The 25,574-nt window shown below is 40.1% G+C and overlaps 1 protein-coding gene across 3 annotated transcripts in view; it reads left to right on the top strand.

The window, feature by feature from the left end:
- Positions 1–25,574, top strand: part of USP13 (ubiquitin specific peptidase 13) — a 107,182-nt gene that overhangs the window by 46,380 nt on the left and 35,228 nt on the right. For all 3 annotated transcript variants that reach the window (XM_063306409.1, XM_063306408.1, XM_063306410.1), the window contains exons 4-6: positions 13,818–13,939; positions 15,719–15,861; positions 18,059–18,243. In XM_063306409.1, coding sequence (XP_063162479.1) covers positions 13,818–13,939; positions 15,719–15,861; positions 18,059–18,243 — 450 coding nt within the window. The remainder of the gene's footprint in view (positions 1–13,817; positions 13,940–15,718; positions 15,862–18,058; positions 18,244–25,574) is intronic.

Genomic DNA, 25,574 nt, shown 5'->3' with positions numbered 1-25,574 from the left:
TAAAGTGTGAAAGGAACTTGGGTGCAATAAGCATTTGAGGGAACATAACAATATATTTCTGTTAAGCTTTAAATAGGTTTTTGCTTAGTTTTGCCTTTTATTTATTTAGGATTATAATGGATGCTTCCATGTTTCTAGAAAACCCCATTAGGTCAGAAATGTACCCACAGTTGTCATGTAGTAAGGTAAGTCTAGGGAATTAAGTCCTCTGCTCTTGAGGTTAAATAGCAAAGAAGGAGTTTGCTGGCTGTTTTGATTCTTTGGAATTTCCCTAGAGAGCAACAGCTGCTGTGGAGAAGGAAAGAAAGGGATCTAATCTCCCTCGGGCTGTGGAAAATATTCCAGAATGCAGGAAACACTATAACTCCCACAAATTAACTAGAGAAAAAGCCATGTTAATTTGGTTTTTCATGTGCTCAAAGAAAAACTTGCCCAATTTCCTTGAGGAAATTTTTTCCCTAAGTCCTAATTGTCACCACAGATGGTCCTGTTCATTGTTCAGTCTGCCTGTCTTGAAGCCTAGTCTTTTTCCTAAGCCTGACACCCGTCTGTGCAATCTTAATAAACTCTAAATGCAGTTTGAAATAGATATTTTTGTCACCAATTTATGCCTTGGGGTTATAATCTGACAACGTGCCTCAGCCCTTTCAAGACTGACTATGAGATACTGGAGTTAAGGTTCCTTTGTGTTTCTCATTTTTTCCCCCTTTTTTATGAATTAGTAATTGTTCAAGATATAATTAAGACACATAATGTCAAATATAAGACCAACAAAATACAAGTCTAAAAAAGAAACAGGAAATACGAACCCAAAATCGATGCAGGAATAAGCAAAAAAGCATATCTGACCAGTGGCTTCTGAGCTTTTCCAACACTGGTATAAAAGTACTTAAAAGTTAATCCCTTACTATTAATTAAACATTTAGGAACCTTGTATCTCCAAAATCAAACCATTCAATCATCAAAACCCAAAATCAAGACTTCATTCTTTTGCATTACAAGTGAGCAGCTTCCAGCTGGAAAGGAATCTAGTTAGTGTTTTCTCTTATCAATGCTGTCAGCTTAGCCATTTGCACCAATTCCATCAACTTAATCATCCAATCCTCTATTGAGGGAATTAGTGCATCCTTCCATCTTTGAGCGTATAGGAGTCTTGCTACTGTTATCATATATAAGAACAGAGTTCCATGTTGCTTTTCAAGCTGTTGATCCATCAAACCCAAGAGAAACAGCTCTGGTTTCAATTGTAAGTCCACTTTAAGAATCTTTTGGATAGTACTACATATTTGGTTCCAGAATTTCTTAGCTTTAACAGAAAAGGAAGGACATTTTTCTTGTTTTGGCCTTGCTCCCATGACCCCAGTTGAGGGGAAGAAAAGAAGGTTGTGGCAGGAAATCATTGCTGCATCATCTCAAGCAGTTTTGTTTGGGTGGGGCAGACCTGCAATTGAGGGAACCTTATATAGGTATTTTAGTTTTAACAAGAAGATTCCCAAGGTGTATTACAACTTAAAAATAATGCTGAAATTATTAAAATTACCAAAGTAGTAGCATGTAATATAGCCTAAAAACAATTAAGTTTTAAATAAAAAATAATGGCAGTGACATTCTATCTGCTAATTCCCATATCACCTTCATCCCCAAATGTCTACATTATTCTTTTATACAGCATCTGTTAGATGTGTTGGCATTGCAACTTTCAAAATAACCAGTTAGCTGGCATCCTCTAGATATTTTGGGACCATATTTGGAGGACATCAGACTGGAGAAGGTTGGTCCATGGCCTTTTTCCCCTTCATCTGTTGCTCAGCAGTTTTAACAAGAATTGCCATTCCCATAATTCAGTTTCTGGTTAAAGAGAAGCAGGGTGATGGTTGCCTAGGAACTGTTTTCCTGAAGTTAGCAAAATGGCTGCCTTGGGCTAAAATGAGGTTTAGTGGTCAGTAGCATAGGGAAGAGCAGTCAGGAACTACAAGAAATTCCTGACAGGTTTCAGTTTGGCATAATCCTTTTGGATTGTCATTAGGTACAAATTCCTTATTAGTCCACTAGGTGACTATGACTACACTCACTTTTTTCTTAGACTATAAAAATATACTTTGCAAAAGCTTGCTTATTTTCTTTTTACCCCTCTGAAAAGATTTGCATTTTTACAAACTCTTGAGATATATATATATATATATATTAAAGAATTTATATGGCTGCCCAATTCCAATATTGCAAACCTGGGCAGCGTGCAGGAGACCCTGAAAATAAAACAAGATAAACAATTTTAATTCCAATCCAAGATGGGAACTTCAGTCAATTTGGCCCCAAGGCTTGAGGAAAAAGCCTGGTTTTTATTGCCTTGCTGAAAACTAACAGGGTTGAGGTCAACTGTATCTTGGAATGTGGTGGTGGTGGGGGAGATAGGGAGATTGTTGATGGTAGGTACCACAATGGAGAAAGCCCACCTCCTGGGTCCCATCAGAAGAGATCTCAAACAAGCACACCCTCTTGGAGTGTGTGGGACAGGCAGTTATCACTGGGGAGAGGCAGCCCCACAGACATCTAGGATATCCAGCAGCCTGTGCCAAAACCTCAAATACAATCTAGCTATAGTTAATATTGTTTTCAACACCTGATCATACTTGGAAAGGGTGGCAAAGGGACAGAAGATGAAGCCATCATGCTCTGATAGCCATTACTGTTGGAGATCCTGGCAAATCTGGCATGCCTCATTAGCATAAAAATGAGTTCATCCTAGGATGCAACTCTCCATGCTTCTGAGGAAGCTGTTTGTTCCCACTCCCACTTCTTCTCTCTCTCTTCCTCCTTCACCTTCTAGCAAGAAGCATGTTTTGCTTCTCTCTCCATCTTGGGCCTAAAGCCATGTGGCTGCCCCTTTCTTCCATGCAGCTCTTAGCAGCTATAGGGCTAAGAGATCACTAAAATATAGGGAAAAAGAGGAACAAAGATTTCATCCTTTCTGAACGGAAATGTAACTGGACCAAGAATAAAGTCAGTAAGTCTCTTTTTACTTTACTTTGAACTTATTTGGTCTAAGCGTGTGATTCTTTATGCTTGGGAGGGCTGAGTGTGTAAGATCAATAACCTGTATTTCTCTAATGTGCTCATTAAAGCTATTTAAGATAATATTAATTTTCTGTGCGCAGCTTCTCCGCTGTGTTAAGCTCTGCTCCATTCAGTGGTCCTAGCTGTCCACTAACGGCTTCAATTACGAGCCCTTCCACTATCTATATATGGGATCTGATCTCAGTTCCATTCCATTTAATGAGTGACAGAAACGAACCTTTTCCCCAGCCATCCCTTAACCAGCTGTACAGTTTTGTAGTCTTGGCAAAACATTTGTGAGTTATATGCTTTCCTCTTGGCTCTTAATACTTGCCAGAGATAGCAACCTCTATTTGCATAGCTCTTTTCTGGTTCAACCTTTTTTTCCCTAATCTTCTGGAAGGTGCAGTTCATTTAGCATTCACCTTTATAAATGTAGGTATTATTTTGGAGAACTTCAGGGAGGGGGAGGAGGGTTATGTGACTTATTTTTTTTACTTGGGCCAAAGGTGCCTCTATGTTGGGGATGGGGCAATGGTTTATCAACAGATCTCTACTCAGACCTTCGTTTTAGTAATGAAAATAAAGTCATAGGCTCATTTATCCCAGTACTATGTACCTTAACTGGCAGGAGCTCAGGGATGAAGTTTGATGTTTTCTGTGACTGCCTCATATTCTTTTAAGCGGAAGTATCAGGAACTGTACTGAGTTCAAGCATGGGCTTCATCTCAGAGCTATAGGGCTTTACATTTTCTTTATAATGCATGATCTTGGCTGGAAACCATTCTTGCACCTGAGAATTAGTCCCTTAGAACAGGTTTGTGCAACCTTCTTCAGGCTGAGAGAGTAATACTGCCAAAATGTTGGCTCTCTCAGGACATAAGCTGAAGTTGCTATGAGTATAATTAATTTAGTTGAGTATAATTAATGTAATACCATTAATGTGCTATTCTCCATGGGCTTAATAGAGTGAGAGCCTAATAATTTTAAGAGTCTATGGGAATGGGCAACTCTAATTAATATAATAATAATCCTCTTTTATTATATTAAAAATGACAGTATGATGACAACTTTTGGAGGTTTTTTTTTAAAGATCTGGCTACAGAAAACGCAGCCTATGTGGCCTGCCCACATCTATTTTGCATGTCCCAAAGCTCCTGTAGAAGATGTAGGACCAAAAGTTGAGGTCCATTTTTACATGACAAAACCCTTATAGTAAAAGATATAAATCTTTTATAGGATTTTTAAAGGATCTGCTTATAATTAAGCAGGAAATTTGTGGCAGAGAGAAAAATACAAAGTTTTGATTCTTGGTCTGTTGTGTTGCTGAATTCGTTGATACCTTTTTAGATAATAGTTTGTTTTCCCGTTTATCAGGGCAACATGAGGGTCGCTCCCTGTTCCAAATTATTAAATGTGAAATTTAAATATGTGATTTCTGTGTTCATCTTAACATGTTGTGGAAGCAATTCCAGTGTGACCAGTCTGACAGGAAGAGCTAATTAGCTCAGTTAGCCAGGATAGATTTCATGGCTTGACTCTAGAGCTGGTTCTCAACACTAATTGCAAAACTTTCAGTGAACAGAAGTAAAGAAGGGTTTCTGTATTAGCAAATGCAAAAATCTCAGTGTGGGAGGGAAAACCTCTAATTTAGCCAACACAGAATGTGACATGGATGTGTTTTAATTTATTTAGTCTTGCACCAAAAGATACCTTAAAAGCATTTAATGAATCCAGACTGAACATTTGGTTTCATTCTTATTTCTAATGCTTTTTGAAGTGAAAACACTTAGAGATACTAAATTATTTTTCGCTCTTTCTGTATTAAAAATATCCTTAATTTGCCTTAGGCAACTCAGCAGTAATTACAAAGACAGAATGCAATTCCCCTGCCTTTCAAACTTAAGTTTGGGTGGATCACATTCATGGTCTGCAGTGAGGCATGCTTGAACTCATGCATAGGGATGTGGTTGCCTGGCCCCCATGAGGCAATCTCTGGATGCTTCACTCACAGTCCTTCTGCACCTTCTCCCAACTCATAGGAAGGACCTGTCCTTTAAATGCTGCCACCATCCAGTATTCCAGAGAAACTCCTACTCAGGAGGATGAAAGTGGCAGACATCCTGTCTTAGCTTTTTTTCCCCTTTTCTGTAGCTTAACCAAGCAGGGAGATACATGTGCTAAGAGTGTGCTGATTTTGTTAAGAATGCAAGCCTGTTATATCAAGAACATATGTGAGTTGAAAACAAAATAAAAGGATGGCAGTGGTGTCTATAGGGCTTATCTCAGAGGATACTCTTCAGCCAGGCATACACGCAGACATGCAAAAGATACAGCCAGGATGAAGAACAAAGCATAACACAGGACCACACTTCAAATCAGTCCCATCAAATAAAATCCAAAACTTGAATCCTCATCGAGGTCCACTGTTTCTTCCTTGCTCCCCAATCCTAGGAATTGGGGTTTTGGTTTACATGGCTTGGAGCTGACCCTGGAAGACAGACTCTACCAGTAGACCTGCCCCTTCCTCCTTTTAAAAGCTCATCCATCTGCTCCCAATGGGTTTTGAGTATTTGATTTTTGTGGGCTTCGATTGTCTCTGTCCCCTTTGTCGATTGACAGATCAGATTTGATGGACAAATCAGATGTATGATCTGATTACCAGATTTAACTCTGAATTTTTGGGGATGAGATTCCTACCCATTCACTACAGGATGGCTTTCAAACTGAAGTAAGATAGGCGGATTTGCTTAGAAGATGACTTAATATTTCAGTGTGACTAGTAACATTTTTGCAAGAATCCCTCTTTGTCCTATTTCAGTTTTATTCTGCAAGGAGCGTATTTCAGAGTTGTGACTAAAATGGCCTGTGCCATATTTAGCAATGGAAGAAATTCTAGTAAGATGAATCATAAAGTTCAAATTGCCACACACGACTTTTTCCCCAAGTTGGCAGCTAATGGTCTCAGGATGCATCTATTATTCATGGTCACTTCAATAATAGCTGGATTCATTCTGTGATATGGCTTAACGCTGCAAATGGAACCGCTCCCATACCTCTCCAAAAATTCTGTCCTCGTTGGTTCCATGTAAGCATTCATAAAAACAGACAAGTGCTGGATGGTTGCTACACAGTGTTTTGTCTGAAATTGCCCCTGCTTGCTCAGAAAAAAAGAAAGTGGTAAGAAGTGGTCAGGGAAACTCTACAGAGATGTTAGGAGCCGAAGGATATAGAAGGTTGTTTTGCACTAGCACTTTCCAAGACTAAACAGACCCATCCCTCTTTCTCATTTTATGAGAACGTCCATGACATGTTCTCACTGACCCTAAGAGATTACCCAGCCTTTTTGGAAGCTCAAACTTCAGGAAATTGGAAGATAAGTCTGATGGCCATGATCAGTAATTGTGTTTTGAAGTGCTGTGCAAAAGACTCATGTGCTTCATAGGATTAAGATAGTGTGGGACATTTTGGGCTGGATTTCTGGATTTGGGCCTGAACTGCTAAAGAAAACACTAGGCATTTCTGAGGGAAATGCATGAACAAGCAGACAAAGTGGTTTTTTTTTTTAATCCTTACTGACCATAGGGTGTATCCGTAATGGTACTGATACACCTTAAGGTCAGTAAGGATTAAAAAAAAAACATTAACAACCTGGCTTCCAATTTACCGGTTTTGTGGAGCTTTGCTTAATTCTGTCTTAATGTATTCATTGGCAAACTCATACTTCCCGCAGTGATTTACCTTCCTGGAAATTAATGTGTGTGAGCAATTAATATCATCATGTTTTCATTTCAGGGTAAATAACTTTCTTTTTTAAATGGGTACATCTCAAAAATTAAATGAAGACAACATTTTTTCCTAACTAAAACAGAACAATAGGATAGTACAGATAGGAACAGTCAAATGTAAATGTTTGAGATATCCAAGAGGTACAACACAATCCTGATGTAACAGATCTCTGTTTAGCAGATTACTTTTCTGCATTCTGTATGCTTCTGTGCTTATTGTACTTACATATGCAGTAAATGTGTAAAATATACATGCATAAAATCCCATTTGGATTTAATGGACACTCTCCTTTAATGGACAGCCTTTCCTCCCAGTTTACTGTATCCCAAAAGAGGAAAGTCTATTGGTATTTATTACAGTTCTCTAATTGTACGTTATGGCTGGAGGATGTGGCTTTCAGGTAGAGACTGTAATTGTGTCCTGATTTACCAGGCAATAAGTTGCACTAAACAAAATTCAGTTTATGTTACCTAGGACTAGTAAGCTGCTATGAAGTAGTAGGCTGGAATGCAAATGTAGACATTAACTTGCTGGTCTCTGGCCTCAGAGCTACTGCTGGATGAAAGTTCTGAGTCAATATTTGATTGTAGATTACCTCCATGGCTTCTGTATTAGGGCTTTTTTATTCCCTCTTGCTGATGTTCCTCCAGTCTTTTCTGTCTATAAATCTTCCATTCTCCCACAAAATCATCTTGCAAACACGCTTTTTAGGAAATTTCATGCCAGTTCCATAGGGCAAGAAAAAGCTATGTTTTAGCATCCTATAGAGGAAAAAAGGGTTAAGGCTCTCCATCTCTCTTGCTGGAATCCCATTCCATATTGTAATGTGTAGTTTGATCCTGTGAAATCACAGTTCATAATGAAATCAGTAGGAACTGAACAGAGGATCTATTAGATTCCCTCTGCAAGATTGCTGAGGGTGCTGACAGCATTTAGCTGCAGAGCTTAGCCAGCAGTGACTAGCTGTGGTGGATTTTAGTGAGGCAGGAAGACCTTAATCATGCTTGAACTGCTGCTTGGAATGAAGACTGAATAGATACTCTCTCAGCAGAAGTTTTCACCAGGACTTGAGAGGAACATACCCTAGCTGTCTAAAGTTTAGAGAAAATTTATAATTTTTCAACATGTTTTAGCTTGCAGGTTTTATGAGATTGAGTTGAAATTTGTCAATCTGTAGACCTCATCTCGTCTCATCAGAGTAGATTGTGAATGCTAAATACCATTTTTATATGCAACACAATATTAAGGCTCATAATGATGGAACTCCTTTTCTCTACTTGCTTTAATTTTAAACTGCATCAGTATCATTCATTAATATCAGCTAATGCACACACAGAGAGAAAGCTCTTTGCGTGATCAAAGTTTATCGTATTTTCATAATTCTTATAATATGCTACAACAGAGCCTTTTCTCCCATACCTACTTTGATCTGATGTCTCTTTTCATTTGTTGTTGCTTAATGAAGATCTTCTTTTGCCAGATAGTTTCCTAAGTGTTAATAAGCGTGAGCTGCTGGAAGGTGTGCATTTGTGAGGGTATCTCAGGGTTGGTTTTGTTAATTGCTGCTTTAATTTTGTGATTTTAGACAGAGTGTTTAGGAGAGTTTAGGAGAGCTCCAAAGGTTGCACATTTCTTTGTGGAAGTTTCGTTGGTCCCAGTAAAAGTATTACCAGATAGGAATTTTGGATGAATGTTGTTAGAACTGGAAGAACTGAAGGATGTTGGTTTACAACTTCTAGCTGAGATTAATTTTAAAAACAACTGTGGTAAAGCAGTCAGAGCAGTTCTTCTAGTCTTCAACAATATTGAACTCATTGCAGTTCTATTCCAACATGCCAGATTAGGGAAACCTGGATGAAAGTACTGGACTGAGATCATGAAGACCCAGATTCTAATCCCTACTCAGTTCACAACGTGGTCTTCGGGCCCACGGCTTCTCTTTCATCCAAGCCATCTCAGGAGTCCATGAACAGGGCAACAATGGAAGAGAATCAGTTATGAAATCTTGAAGTCTTTGAAAGAATGGCGGGCTGTTTATGAATTAATAATACAACTTAAAACTGGGAGATCCTTAGTTGCCGGCAGTCTTACTCAGTTTCCACACAGGACTGGCTCACAATCCCTGGCTTTTTTTTCTTGTAGAAATAGGATGGAACTGCAGAAAATGGAAGAATTTACAACCTGGGGACCCTTGTGCCAGGAGTGACTGGCTTCTGTTTTTCTATGTGAGAATGTATCTTACTTTTTTTTCCTTGCTCGAATGCAACGGTCCTCTTGTTTGGGAGCCCAACTCAGGATCTAATAATCCTGCTATAATTAGCACATTCAGTTAGCAACATCTAAACCTGATCTGGGCATGTCTAGTTGCACAGCTTTCTTTTCCTTTCCCCTCCAGCATGTCAACTTCACAGCTTCTCTGTCTGCCTGAAGCCAGGGCACAGCTGCTGTTTTCAGTCAGCTGGTGATGAGCATTTGTCATCGTCTAACACTAGAAGTGACGCTTGTTCAGCTTGACCAGATGGTAGACGAAGGAAATTTCCTCCACAGAGAGCTTGCCCCAAAATAACAGCTTCTCACTCCTCTCTCCTGTGCATGGTCCCTGCCTCAGCTCACTCTTTGTGGGCTGACACCATGCCTTATTTTGCTTTGCCCGCCGTGGTCTGTTCTTTCTTGTGCCATTTGGTGGTACCTCTCTTGATGACGGCACCAGTTTTAATTGTGAATTCTGATTCAGCTTCAGAGAGCTTCCAGCCCCTTAGAAGGGAAATAGGCTCTGCACTTCACATTAGCACTTCTAAATCCATCGAGTCCTTAGTGCTCTCTGAGCTTGGTTGTTTGCTTGCAGACGTTTCATTACCCGGAAATGTAGAATCATTTATATTTATCAGTGCCTGATGATGTTACCTAGTCGGGTAATGAAACGTCTGCAAGCAAACAACCAAGCTCAGAGAGCACCAAGGACTCCACAGTTCAACCCTGAGCTACAGAGATTCTCTTCTTTTGGAACTTCTAAATCTCTCTTAATGGGATTGGCTGGTGGCAGTGGAACTTCTATGAAAGGAAAATGGAACAAGGCTCTTAGGATTATCTGTAGGCACTTTGAGGAGCTTGCCAATTTTGGAAAAGAAGTCTTTATTCAGAATAACTCCTGGGTCATACAAGTGTAAAGGCTTCTCGAGAACTACATAGTTATTTCGTATAACGTGGAAGTATACATATATACATGTGCTACTTCTACTGTTTCATCACAAATGGGGAACAGACGGAGAAGGGGATTTCTACTCAGGAGAACTTAGTGTTATTGGATTAAATAATTAGCCCTTTCTAATTAGACGATGAATAACTCACCAGATGTTGCTAGACTACAACTCCTATCACCGAGCTTTAAATCCCAATTAAGTAATAAGACATGCTTTAAGAACTCTTCCTAATAATATTGGAAAAGCATGTGATTGCATAGTCTTCTCTAAAAATGTGAAGAAAAGTGATGCTATTGTATTTTGGGTCAGTACTGCAAGTCTGATTGTGCTATATCTCATCTCCTTCTTAGACCCCAGTGAATCAAGGAGGTGCCTGCCTGAACTGCTTCAGAATATTAACTTGTTTCCTGGAACTTAATGAATGTTTCAGCCCTCTTTGCTTATGTAAACATACTTGCATATTTCTGTCAAGTTTGACACCCTTACTCTCTATACCTTGTCCCTACCACTTGGGTAGAGATGGTGGTCCACCTTCCTCAAGGGAAGGCACCTTCCCCTCTTGCCAAGTTCTACTGGGTTGGCTGAGAGACATCACCCTGTCCTGCTGTCCCCCTGCTCTCCAGCTGTGGGGAAGTCACTGGGAGGAAACAGATAAGCCTCAGTGGCATACAAGTGGGGCTGCAGCTGTTGATTCCCAGGGGTTTGCCCCACTGATTTTCCTCCATCTGCCTCTGCTGGAGAAGGGCATCACAATTCAGGGTCTCCTTGTGCTCTGTTAGAGGATGGTGGGAAAGGAGCGCCATGGAAGGAAGCAGCAGCTGTGTGGCATCTGTCAGCAAACCCCAGTGAACTTGGCTGGGAGGAAAGAGGAGAGGAGGGCACCTCCTGATCAAAGGACTGGCAAGCAGACAAGCCCAAGATGTGAAACTGGAAGGCAGGAATCTAATTGGAGATAAATAATAGTTGTTTCCTCTGTCCTTTCTCTTCTGCCCAGGATATTGTTTAGAATGGCCATCAAATTAATATTTAACCCTCCGATTCTACTTTTTCTAGTGCACTGTAATACAGGTAGTCCTTGGTTAATGACGGCAATTGGGACCAGAACTGCCATTGCAGAGCAACATTATCATAAAGCGCAACTTCACGGCAGTCCCAGTTGCTGTCATTAAGCAAATCACCATTAATCATTAAGCGTGGACATCATGTGGTCACCGTTTGCAACCTCCTGCCGGCTTCCCCATTGACTTTGCTTGTCAGAAGCCAGCAAAGAAGTTGTAAATGGTGACTATATGACCAAGGGATGGTACAACTGATGTTGTAGCAATCACAAGGATGTTGCAACAGCCATAACTCCAAGGACCGGTCGTAACTACCATTTGTTCAGCACCATTGCAAGTTTGAATGGTTGCTGAATGTGTGGTCAGTAAGCAAGGACTATCTGTATTTTGTTTCGGATTCTGAAAAAAAAAATTAAAAATGGTGATGATGATGATGACAAATCCTTAAAGAACTCACAAGTATCATTTTAAATCAAGGTTATACAGTATGCCTGTATTCTATTCTCCATGAAATTCCTCCTATGAATAGGAATTATCTAGAGCAGCCTTCACAAACTTGGTTACTTCAAGATATGTTACAGCCACAACTCTTATATTCCCTGCTAGCATGGCTATTGGCTGGCTAGGGATTGTGGGAATTGTGGTCTTTAGAGATCTGAAGGATTCTATATTGGAGAATGTTAACTGAGAGATATCTCCATATAAGCCTTGAGATTTTATTAATTGCTGCTCTAATTGTAGGCTTCTTTGTATTTATAGATATAGCTGCAGGCTAATTTCTGCTACAATCTAATTTTCATGGAAGTTTGTCTTCATGTTTCTCTAATGCAAGCAGGATCAATGGGTGGCAGAGCAAAATGCCTGGAATAAATACTTTGATTTTTTATTATTACATTTCCTTCAGGAGCTCAAAGCAGTGTGCAGAGCACTGCCTCTTTCAATTTTTCCTTACAACAACAAACTCATGAGATAGACTGGGTTGAGAGAAAGTGAATGGCCCAAAGTCACCTATTGAGCTTTTAATCACTACCGGTGGGCCTGGACCTGCATCTTCCCAATCTTAGTAGTCTAACATCATAACCAGTACCCTAGACTATTTCTCATTGTGATCTGGTCTTGAGAACCAAAAGTTTCATAGAGAAGGGACTAAGTGGAAGCTTGAACTGAACTGAAATTTTCCAACCATGAAGCTTTGGGGTTGCCTTGGACCAGTGGTTCTTTCTCAGTCTCACCTAACATACAAGGCACTTAACACTGATAAAGTATAGAGTGCCATTTTCACTATCTGAACATTCGTGGAGATAAACCAAGGATATGTCTGTAATAAATAGTCCACTCTCTATAATAAGCTGATATTTTCTGAGGAGACTTGTTTTTTCCCCCCACTGACTATTTTTTTCTCAGTGGTTAAAGACCCTGGTTATCTACCTGGCCTCTTTCCAACCTGCTGGAGATAATCTTTGTTGGAATTTGGTCGTTTGTGTGCAAGAACAAATATTGAAGTGTTGACGACCGACAGGAAGCTCTGGCGTGGGCTGGTCCATGAAGTCACGAAGAGTCGGAAGTGACTAAACGAATGAACAACAACATTGATTTGCACCTTTCATAATGGATTTGCAGCTTTCATATATCGAAACCAGTAATAAGAAAGGAATTGTTGCTTTTAATGGGTGAATTTTATCCCACGTTTCCCATTGCTAAACAGGCTAGGTAGGACTTTTAGGTTTCACAAGTCTAGATGGGACAAAGTGTGCATGAGGCCTCTTAGAGCTCCCTTCAAAATCAAATGTCATTTTAGATTCTCACCCCTCCACTTACCATGATGATTATTTTCTCATTGCTTTTGAATATCCAGCAGCTGGCCTCACTTTCCCTTCCTTGCTCGGGCCAGTGTTTCCTTCAGCCACCTCGCGATGGTGGGCATCAAAACATTTCCCCATCCTTGTCCTTCCTTTTCCCCCATATTAGCTTTTTGTGGGAGGGAGCTAAAAACCAAGCCTGCTCAGCTGTTCCACAGGAAAAGAAACCAAGGCATTATAACTCCTTGGCTTCTGGATAGAGATGAGAATTCCTGAGACTGGAGACAGAAAGAGGTAGAGGTTTCTGCTAATAAGAAGCTGCCCTGCTGTGGAGCTCTAGAAAAAGTGTTGTGCAACTTTCCTTTCCTCTGGAACAAGAGCTAAATCCTATCCTTATTTTTATATCTATTTATTAAGGGTATTTATATTTTTATATATTGTATTTTATTTACTGTTTTAATTGACTATCTTGTTGTAAACCGCCCAATGCCCCTCTGGTGGGAGGAGATGGGTGGTGACAAATTTGATAGAGAGATAGATAGATATCAACAGGCTGTGACCCCGATCTCAGATTGGTATATGCCTTGCATGTGGAATGGGCCTTACTGTTGTTGAGGAACAGTGAGGAACAATAGGGTGTCATTAGGCAAGAGCTAAACGGAGGTAAAGCTAGGATGGGTGCTCAGAAGGATTTGGACATATAGTGTTTGCTGCAGATGACTTGGGATGTGTGTTTTCTCACTTCACCTCTGTGTCCATAAATGAGTGGTTCAGTTGTTGGTGAAAACATTCTATCATCACATATGTCGTTACCAATTCTTTACAGGACTAAAGAGACATCTGCTTGAGCAGCCTTAACCTAGTTAATGCTTATTTTTCTGCTCCATTAATGCTCTATTTTTTTTCTCTCTCGACAGATCTTGAATCTAACAGCGATTTAAATAACGATGATTATGAATATGAGGATGAAGCTAAACTTGTCATATTTCCAGACCACTATGAAATTCCTTTACCCAACATAGAAGAGTTGCCAGCACTGGTGAGTGAATGAGAGAATGGGATAGCAAAGAATGGGATTGAAACTAACTTTGTGGGTTGAGGAAGCCAATTGGCTATTTCAGCATACAGGAAACACTTGTATAGACATGTTACTGCCAATACCAATTATTATAGTTGCTAGAGGGTCACGCAAGGATGGTCAACTGCAAGCTTCTGGCATCTATTTTTTTAAAAAATTACATTATTCTATTCTCATACCACTTTGTCAATACAGACCAGAGTGAATTAAAAAAACAATCATCAACTATGTCTGCAGTAAGTATAACTAAATTAAAACAATAACTAATCAAAGTGGCAACAATACAAGGATAAATGATAAAAATAGTGATGATGAGAAATAAATAAAATGTTAATATGTTTTCTACTACAGATTAAGGTTACTATGATAACTAATCATTTTGGCCGGGTGAAGAGGTTGAATTTAATTGTCCTCTTTTCGGATGTTAATTTTTGCACCTGGGGAGAAGAACTTGCCTGGACTTGTTTTAGTTTCAGTTTCCCTTCTGTGTAGGCATGTAGAGAGCTAAGCAGCTCTCACTGAGAGCCTGTAAGAATGCAGAAGCTTTTAAATATGTTTGCTTTCTGTAAATAAAATTATTTTTTATAGAAATGCCTGGTGTGTGACTTTTCTGATCTCTCCTGGGCCAAAGGCTTTCCTAGCAATCTGCTAACATAAAACACATCATAAATCAAATGAAATAAATCAATTTAAAGCAAAATAAATTAAAGATGGTGAGAACAAAGTATTCCACCCAATGCTATGTGGAAAAGTTTTCTTCAGTAGCTTCTGAACATTAGAAAGGATGGAGCAAGCCTTAATTCTAAGGCAGTGTTTCTCAACCTTGACAACTTTAAGATGTGTGGAATTCTGGGAGTTGAAGTCCACACATCTTAAAGTTGCAAAGGCTGAGAATACTTTCTAGGGGAAAGTATTCTGCCACATTAGAGCACTAACTGAGAAACAGCACCTCCTGGCCTCCATTTCTGTTGCTTCACAAAAGCTGGATATGACCCAAAGCTTCTCCCAGGAAGAACATACTGGATAGTCTGATTCAGGTAGAAGAAGATGGTCCTGCAGATACCTGGGTGCCAAGTCTTTATAGGTCAAAACCTGTGTTTCTGAGAATTCCCAGTTAGCATCAAAGGTCTGCATGGAGTTAGCATCAAAGGTCAGCAGGGCAATGTGAGCAAATCCGTACAGTTTAAGATGTCTGGAGAGTATTTTTGAGCACAGAGATTTATTTTCATGACCTGAATTGGATGTTGGACAACCCTACCCATAGTTTCTATTCTGCTGCATCTCAGGTTTTTGCCATTTCAGCAGAGACAGAGAAAGGAAGTGACATTTCATTGGTCCTTCTATGTAGGCAGGTGTTCAGAAATCCTTGCAAACTCTGTTCCATCTTTTTTGCCCTCTAAAGTAACTGGCTGACTGTGTGTATTGTGAATGACAGATTCACTGATACCAATTTTTACTTCTCTGTTGAAGTCACTAAGATAACCTGAAGCATGTCAGCGTTTCTCAACCTTAATTCCGCTATTAACCTGCAGTTTCTTGATGCAGTCAGTGTAATTTATGCAACAATTCAAAGGATTACTGAGATTATGTGTAGGAAACGGATACTCCAGAGGGCTACCTGAGGGTTATAGTATTGCTGGTGCTCTTGGTTACAATCCAGTAATAAAAAGCAGGACAGAACAAACCCAATGATCACTCTGCCTTCCTTTGATATCCAGTTGAATTTTCCTTCCACTCCAGGTGACAATAGCTTGTGATGCAGTCCTCAGTTCGAAATCTCCATACAGAAAACAAGACCCAGATTCATGGGAAGAAGAGCTGCAAGTCTCAAAACATGCCAACACTCTGGTGCAATTGGACAATGGGGTCAGGATTCCACCAAGGTGAGGTGGTTGTGTTTCTTACCCGAAGAAGTGAATTAGTGGGTGAATCGAAGAGCCCATGTGATCCAACTGCCACTCTTGTATTAGCCAATCTGACGCAGCCTTTGGGGAACACAATGGCGGTAACACCCTACTCTCTCTGAGTTGACCCTACCTCTGAACGTGGAAATTTCATTTAGTCATCAGGGTGAATAACTTCTGATGGGCAAATTAATGCAGGAAAATGTCACCCTTTTATTTAATATCTTATTTTCCCAAGACAAAACATTTGCATAAGCTGCCCCCCTCTGTACAAAAAAAAAGGTATGTAATCTTTGTGTATTCTCCTCATTGTGGCTTTGCTCAGCTTTTAGTTTTCTGAGTCATACAGTCTACAAACTGTACATACAACATTGTGGAATATGTGGAGGAGGGGATTCTGAGGGTCCAAAGGACACAACTTCACTTATGGGAATCAGTTGCCCTGTCAATTTTGCCACTGTACGTAGATTTGTGTTTGTTCGTTCATTCATTCATTCATTCATTCATTCATTCGATTTCTATAGCCGCCCATCTCAACAAATGGCATTGTTGGTCATTGCCATACTTGCTACCTTTACAACTGCCTGAATGTGAGTGTTGTATGGGAGAGAGCTCCTAAGCTTTATCTTATCTATATATCTATCTATATCTATATCTATATCTATATCTATATCTATACACCACCACCCCATAATGTAAGAGCAGATCTCATTCTGGGCAAGGATGAGGCATGACATAATGAGGAAGGTGTGGGGATGGCAAAGTCTAGGAAGCAGTTGTAAGGTATCACAGGATGGTAGATGTTGGACAGGTTGTGGGAGGCAAAGCTCAGAGGTAGCATGCATGCTTTGGAACTTGGATGACCCAGGTTCTACGAACAAGGGTTTGAAGAAGTGTGACTGAGGTAGACTTCTGCTAACATGTCCAGAAGTACTGCTGATTAGAATGGTACTGACAAGGAAGCTGTTCTGGTGGATACTCCAAAGGGCTCCTGGCACAGATAGGGAATACAGAGCTGTCACTTTCTGAACTGATGAGGGAGGGGTGAAACTCCCATTTTGCTTTTTTTTCTGTACACTTGAGACTCTGACTTATGATGGCTGGGGGACAAAACGTACTCCTGTTCCCTTGAATAGGTAAATAATATGTGTTTAGTATAAAAATAATTACTCCTAAAATCATAATGCGATTTTGACTTGTTCAGGTTCAACCAGATTGTTGCAGATACTGGTTCTGGTTGTGACTTCAGGTATCTTGAAGACATTTTTTCCTCCCTTCGACTGCTATTGGCATCTATTGCCAGTTGAAGTGGGATAGGATAGGGCAGATGATGTAAAAATTAGAATAAGGTAGAAAGTTCAGCATGTCCTAATGATTCAGACACGTTGTGGCATATGGAACAAAGCCGAGACATTTTTAGCCCTTCAAATACTGTGGTTCTACGGGTTTTTCCATATCTGACCAATGGCTGTGCTGGAAGGAAATGCAATCAAACAATATCTGGTAATTTAAAGGAGCCAAGGTCTTGGGTAAGATCTGCCAGATCACAGCCACTGGCTGAGATTTTTTCTTCCTTTGTGTCATGTAGATATCTGGCTTTAGTTTTAAATCAAAAGTTATCTTACTTTCTGTTCCACTCATTTTCTATCTGCCTAGCGACTATTCAAGTGTCTGTCTGCAGCTGTTTACATTTCTTTAGAAACATTTGCAGCATTAATCCGTTCATTGTCTTGTGTAAAGTACATGAAAGTTAATTCAACGATTCTGAAGTGCACTGCAGTCCGTTATAGGTATTTTTTTAAATATAGTTTCTAATAGATCATGATTTTCTTTATCAGCAAGCTGCTTTAATCTCTGTATTGGTAAGGAATATTCAGGAGAGGACATCTTACTCACATTTATTCCCCCTTTTCTCTCTTTCTATCCCTCCTCCCAACTCACTTCTGAAATGTAGATTAAACATGCCTTAAGGCCCACTATCCCATATCCCATATATATGTTGATGGCGCTTTTTAAGTAACCTATAATAGAGAACTAAAGTTTTGAAAGATTAGTGGGGTGGATTTCCTAAAATAATAGAAAAAGGAGGTGGTGTCTTGCTATCTCAGTCCCTGGTGGTTCTGAGGCAGGAGTTGACTTCATGCGGGCTGTTTAACTGCGGCAATTTGTTTTGCAGTGGCTGGAAATGCTCCAAGTGTGACTTGCGGGAGAATCTTTGGCTAAATCTTACCGACGGGTCAATATCCTGCGGCAAATGGTTCTTTGATGGCAGCGGAGGAAACGGACATGCGCTGGAACATTACAAGGAGATGGGTTATCCCTTAGCAGTGAAGCTCGGAACAATTACTCCTGATGGTGCAGGTTAGTGAAAGCTTGTGTTGATGACCTATTATACATCAGCAGCCTTCCGATATCTGTACTTTGTTTTGCACTCGCACTATAGAGATACCTGCCAGTGGATTTGCCAGATGACAGCATCTTGGCTAATCTTGAAAAAGTTCTGCAGGAAATCCCAGGGGTGTAGACTAGACTAGGAGCTTTTTAAAAATTCCTAAAAATGCAGAAGCAAGGTATTCCTATATTGTTGCTAAGAAAACGGTGTGGACACTCCCATGTAGTTTCCAGAACTTAAGCTTGAATCTAGGGACACCTTTTTATATGTCTGGCAGCGTCCACTGAGAGAATTCCTTAGGCAAAATTGCTGGATGCTTGGGGGCAGATAAATTTTCACCCACATAATTGTGAACATTGGGAGATGGTAACAAATGCACAGGTTACTGATGGTTAGTTGCCCTGGTTTTGGACTATAGCTCTCAGCCGAGATACTTCTCTGGATAGTCTCTGTGCATTTGCATGGTGCTGGCAGAGGTATTGTTTACATATTCCATGTTATTCGAAGGCTTAAAGCTTAAATGAGAATGTCCCCTTGTACCTGATTGCGACGTAGCGGTTGGAATTACCTTTCCGTAATATACAACTCTAGACAATGTATTTGTGGCTGGAGGTTGTACACATTTGTATGTCAGTAACATTACTGAAGAAGATAGGGGTGAATTTTTCTATTCGATTTGATAGTATATTTGTTTACTTCTGAATATATAGCCTACCTTCCTGTTTCTTTCAACACTGAAAGCAACTTACAACTATGGATATGCAAAAAGTTATGCGCATGGACTGGTCAGGTTAGGGTGGTCCAGGCCAAACCGTTAAGATCTGTTTAGGCAAAGATCTAGAGCAGTATTACTTCAACTTTTTTGACTCCGGACCCCTTCCTGCTTTTAAAAATTATGGAGGAGCCCTAAAGAGCTTTTGTTTGTATGGGCTTTATTTACAGGTAGTCCTCAACTTACAACCACAGTTGGGACTGGAATTTCTGTCGCAAGTTGTTGCGGTCAAAGGTCGAGTCACCAAGCGACTGGACCCCATTTTTATGACCATTTTTTATGACTATCATTAAGCAAATCCAGCTTCTCCAATGGATGTTTTTTGCTAATTTTTGCTGGAAACCAGCAAAAAGGATCTCAAATTGCGATCACATGACCACAGGACACTGTAACTGGTCGTAAATGCGAGCCAGTTGCCAAGTGCCCTAATTGCAATCACGTGACCGCAAGGGTGGTGCAAGGATTGTAAGTGCGAGTACAGGTCATAAAGCACTTTTTCTGAGGCCTTCATAACCTTGAACTGTCGTTAAACGAATGGCCGTAAGTGGAGGACTACCTGTATTGATATTTACCACATTAAAAATTAAAATGGACCCATTTGCTGCAACTTCTGCTTCTCACAATTGTTTGATAGGATTTTAGTATTATTTTTCAATGTAGGTTGGCAAATAATTTTGATTTTGCAGACCCCTAAGAGGGTCTTGTGGGACCTGAGGGGTCCTTGAACCACACTTTGAGAAACACTGATCTAGAGTGTGGGGCACCAGTGTTCTGAGGAGAAAGGCAGCAGGAAAATAGCAAAACCATTGGTCACGGTAACAGTTGAGCAGAGATAAGGGAGAGGAATCCACTGGGGCATTCAGAGAACTTTTGAGTTCAAGCACTGTTGCATAGGCCATTCAGAGGGCAAAAAGGGGCAAAGCACATCAGCCTTAGCTACTCTTCTACAAGACGCTTCTGAAATTTGTCTTGCCCAAGCTTGGAATGATCAAGATGTCCTGGATTTCAGTTCAGCTAAACTCCTGAGCTGCAGAGTGTTTGGAGCATAGATCAAAAGACATTTTCCATTTTGTGCATGTTTTGGCTTGTCACAATAAAAATACAGAGTACACGACATAACAAAATGAATACAGTTGAAATTGATTTAACAAATTGAAATGAATTTTTAAATATAATTAACAGTTAAAGCTTGTTGAAAGTGGGGTGTTTTTATGATGTTCCTAAATCATGGGGGAGTGGGAGTGAAACGCACATCCTTTGGGAGTACGTCTTTCCCCCTATTAACTTGCCCAATTCATCAGGTAAGCGGAAGTGGGAAAGATGGTCCTATAGATAATCATTAGTCCTGAAGTTGTTTTTGTCTTGTTTTAATCAAAGTGGGTTTGATAAAATTACCTAGAAGCCTAATATATCTTAGTCCTTATTGGGGCTGCTGGAAATTGGAATGATCTATGGGGCGGGGTGGATGGGTTGTGGGTGATGATTCACGGGGCAGCAAAATGCATCTGGAAGGTCCATGCAGCTGGAAGGGAATTTGTCCTATGGCTGGCAAATTGCTCATCCTGGCCAAGAAAAATGCCATTTTTGCCACCATTCTACACAAAGTTGATACCAATCCTGATCCTATAAAGGCTGGCTTCTCCTTGTTTCAATGATGCAAATAAAGAGAAATCATGCCTTTTTTACACTTCGTTGTGTTTTTCCTCATAGTTTTTGAGAATGGTGTTAGGTAAGTGCCCAAGTAGAGTACAGATGCTTTCTCTGTAACCCATCGGCATAACTGGAATTCAGGTGGCTCCCATTATTGATCTCTCTTTCATGCTATAAATAGAGGAGGAAAGTAGGTATTGTCAAGGAGATGAATTCTGGATCTCATATTCCAATTTTTCATTGGAATTGTAATTTATATAATATAATGTTTATGTTTTTTTCCTAATTTTATTCTGTGAAGCATGCTGGTCTGCTAGAGGGTTGAGTGCCTGAAATGTTTTTGAACGTTCTTTCTTTCTTTCTTTTTTGGTGCCTCTGAGTCAGTCTTGATTCCTGGCAATTGCCTGGACTAGTCCCTGAGGTTTTCTTGGCAAGGTTTCAGAAGTGGTTTGCCATTGCCTCCTTCCTAGGGCTGAGAGAGAGCGACTGGCCCAAGGTCACCCAGCTGGCTTTGTGCATAAAGCGGGATTAGAACTCACGGTCTCCTGGTTTCTAGCCTGGTGCCTTAACCACTACACTGAACTGGCTCTCTTTTGAACTTAGACTCTCTTAAATAGAAATTAGCTGCTGTGTATTCCAAAGCAAAATGCTGGATGTGCCAAATTGTGCAGAGATATCAGAGGAACAACATAAGTGTATGCATGTGCACTTCAAACAAAGGAAAAGATGCTGGGCAGCACTTAAAATAGGCAGAGAGTATGCAGATTCATAGGATTTTCACCTAAATTTGAACACTCTTTAGCTGCAAAGTTGACCAACGTATCTCTCCTTCAAAGCCACTCCAGTCCTTCGTGTCTTCTTTCATCACTGCAAAAAATGGATCTGGTATTGGGAGAGCAAGTATTCACCTCCTAGCCATCTGCAAATTTAGAACAAAAAGGTCTGCAGGGCCTTTTGACATAGCAGTGTTTATCACACAGCTCTCAAAGGCTCTGTAGCTCAGCTAGCAATTCTCTAAGGTTCATCCTTCTTTTTCCCCTAATTTTCTTCCAGAATTAATGCTGCATCACAAAGCAAATTAATCATTGGATCTTCTAGTTGCAGCAGAAAAGGGCAAAGTGAATTCTGTCCTTGGGTCCTTAGGGAATTGGGACAAAATTTATTAGAGGATGCTAATGCTGTTCATGCACCCTTTGTGATGAAGTGCCTGACGTACTGCTCTGGAGGGCTCCCATCTGGCTAAGAGGGGATCAAAACATGTGCTTTGAAGTCACTTGGGTAATATTTGGCTGGAGCATATTGTTAAGAAGACCAGTGAATTATTTTGGAACTCAGTCTAAATATGAAGTTTTAGTAAAGGATTTCACTGTAAATACTGGACTTCTGCACAGCATTTTGTGTAGCCCAGGTGATATTTTCAAATCTTATCTCTCATCCTTGAAAACAACCCTTTTAGCATTCTCTTCCATCTGTTCCACTGCCAGTGGAAAGCAGTACTTAGACAAATTTAGCTGCTCTTAACCAAGTTAAGCAAGGCTAGATCTGATGTGTACTTGGGTGGAATATCACCAGGAAATCGCAGACTGCAGTGTAGATGAAAAAGTTGAAAACAGAAACAAAACCACATATTGATGCGAATCAAATACCAGGGCATATCCTTGTCTGAACCAGAAGGCAAGTATACCAGCCTTCCTCCTGAAATATGAGCAGCCCCTGCTCTGTTGGCCTTTTGCAAGACCAGGAAGACCTGGCTCTTCCCCCAAGCATTTGGCTCAGGAGGCTAACATGGGGTGTGGTTTTACTGAGTCTCAATATGGCTTTATTGGTTTTTTTCCCCTCCTTTGGTTTAATGAAATTCTTGTTTTTAACGTGTTCATTGCCCAGGGTTTCTTGGAAGGATGGGCGGTCATATAAATTGGATAAGCAAACAAACAAACAAAGTTGATGGATATGTAACTAGCAATTTTGCTAGTTTTAATTCTTGTTTTCATCAGCTTTGGGACTAATTAGATGTCAAAAAGAAAAAAAAAATCCCAACCCCAACCTTTCAAAACTGATGAGACAAGGTAGGGTATTTTTTGACACACACTCTCTCTCTCTTTCTCTCTCACCCCTACATGGAGAGCACATTTTAAAGCTAGAATCTTAAAAAAACTGAGCCGGGTTGCATGTATGAATTAAAAAGTATTCTGAAAAGCCAAAAATATGTAAAATCTGTTCATTATACTTGTTTGGGTTCTTCCTTAAAGGAGTTCAGAATAGCATATCCTTTTTCCTTTTCCCAAGCAGCCCTGTAAGTTAGGTTAAGCCAAGATGGTAACTAGCCCAGGGGCTTCCAGTGAAGCATTCTAGCTGAATGAAGGCTTGTGTCCAAATTAGCTTAGACAAGATCCAAGGCAACAATCTGACCTCAATGCGACTTCAGAAGAGACAAACGATTTGCAGAGTTGCTGCGTTAGGGTTCTTGGTTTTACGATGTTCTGCCTGGGGGTATTCTTAGTTGCTTCTCTCTAACCAGACATTGATTATTGTTAAAAATATCCACACAAGGTCCATTTAGAGCCACACTGATGCAGAGACGTTGACTGGGTGTCATGCGACATCATGACTTCACTGAAAAAGCATGAGACCTCTCTGAGCTCATGTTTATATAGGGGAACAATAACACATAGTGGGAAACATTAAATTGGAATGCCAGCAAAAGGCCATGCTGCATATCTATAAATGCCAGCAGGATCATTCTAGGTGGGCACAGGCAGGGAAAATGCTGGGCTTGATAAATTCTTGGCAGAAGAATAAGAAAGCTTCTTTTTTTCCAACACCAAGCAATGTACATTTCTGATAAGTACAATACACAAGAGTGTTCATATTTGAAATGCTATCCCTGATAAAATGTTTTATGTTCTACTGTTTAGCTTAAGGGGATTTTAGCAACGAAGCAAACACATTAAAAAAGTCACAGAAGATCTAAAAATCCAGTTCATCTACATTCCTTCCTTTGACTCATCTTCTGGGACATGCTGTTTACAGCATTATTGTTGTTGCTGGAAAAATATCCTAATGATAATCATGAATTATTATTCATTGATAGTATCTTGATAAACAAATGATAACATATTTGTTATTATTATATTTGATCTTCTTGTTCATATTCCCAGTTGTAGTTGAGTCTCTATCCCTACAGCAAAAGCATTTTCTATTTGATCATTTGCAAGTATTAAGGGCGCAAGAGAAAAATCCATATCAGCTAGATTCTATAATTTGCGGTGATAAAAAAGCAGACCTGGACAAGACATAAAGCCCACAGGTGCCAGGTTAATTCAAAGTATTTTGCAGCCCAGTAACTTGCAGCATGCAAGGGTTAAACAAATGCAAACAGGGGCCATTAAAAGATCTATCTCCTGCAAGAAAGTACTTTTGCTAGCTTGGTAGAAGTTAGATACAGTGACTAGAAACATTCTTTTCCAGCTTTGTACTTCCAAATGGGTTGAGCTACAATTTCCCATTGTTCCTGGCCTGAATGAATGAATGAGTGAATATTTATTTATTTATTAGATTTATATCCCTTCTTTTCTCTTGGAGCTCAAGGTAATATATAGAGATTTCCCTCCTCCCTATTCTTCCTTAATGACAACTCTGTTGGATAGCTTGATCTGAGAAATAGTCCTTGGTCCAAAGTTACGCTGTGAATTTTGATGAAGAAGGGTGGGCTTGGCCCTGAATTGGCCTGGTCCTAATCCTGTACTTTGACCACTACTGCACAGTGTTTATGATTTGTTGAAAGTTGTCTTGGAATCTTAAGTTGCTTCTCCTTCCACATTAGGTGGAGAATTTCTGCTAGAAAGTCTTTTTCCTTACCTACATGTCATACCTCCATGTGGGATATAACCTACATTATATCCTATAATACGCCCAGGGATCCCCCATCCCCAGGAGCTCACGTTTTAAGAGGTGCCGTGTGGCTACAGAAGAAAGAGGAAGGCAGAAAGCCTTTTTCCACAAGTGTGAACTCATTTGTATTGATGGAAGTTAGCATTCAAGCCTTTGGTTTTGAGTTCCAAAAAGTATTTGACTGTGGAAAAGTCAAAAGCCATCTCAGTAGCTTTCCTCATTGGTAGCAGTAGAGTGCTCAGCCAGACACATTGAGGGTGTTCTGGTTCCTCATATGTTTGGATCTTGACTTGGGAACTGTGGCTCAGAGAATTATGATTATAGTGGTTCTGCACATACTCCTTTATCCTGCCGGTTCCCGCTGTGGTAGTTGCTATGATCCAGTTCATGGCGTATCTGGGAAGAAGCTCAACTCTCCGTTGCTCTTGACTTCTCCTTCGGCAGATAGGCTTTTATCTGAAAGCAATTTCTGCAAGTTCATGGCATGGTGAATGAAAATTGGCTAACATACTTGAGTTGTGCCTTCCTATAATGGTGTATATGTATGTGTTTGGGATACTGGGAGAATCAGGTAGGTAAGATGGGAAAAAAACAAATTAGGAGCGGGCAAGAGAAGCCATGGATTGTTTAGGTATCTGCAGGATAGTTCATAGTTAAGAGTAATAAATTGTAAAGGAATTTAAACCTGACCTTGAGTGGGGAAGGAAGGAGCAAGGCATTAAGAGGGCACTTTGAGAAAAAATTACATAGTCCTAAGATAGAAGTGTGAGAAAGAAACTCAACATAACCCCATCTTGATTTTGTTTAGTATAACATGGGATAGAGAAAAACTTGGTCAGGTTTTCAAGATTCTGTTATTCTACCTTACTGCAATAATCAGCATTCTCGGATCTCTGCTGTGCCTGTTTCTTAACCTGGAGTACCTGAAAGGGCTGATACAAACCATGGTTTAATTAAAAAATTGTATTGCACATAGCCATAGCCATT

Source organism: Candoia aspera, chromosome 6 (assembly GCF_035149785.1).
Source record: "Candoia aspera isolate rCanAsp1 chromosome 6, rCanAsp1.hap2, whole genome shotgun sequence".
Taxonomy (NCBI): Eukaryota; Metazoa; Chordata; class Lepidosauria; order Squamata; family Boidae; genus Candoia; species Candoia aspera.
Note: the sequence above shows the minus strand (reverse complement) of the source record. Positions and strands in the feature narration are given on the sequence as shown.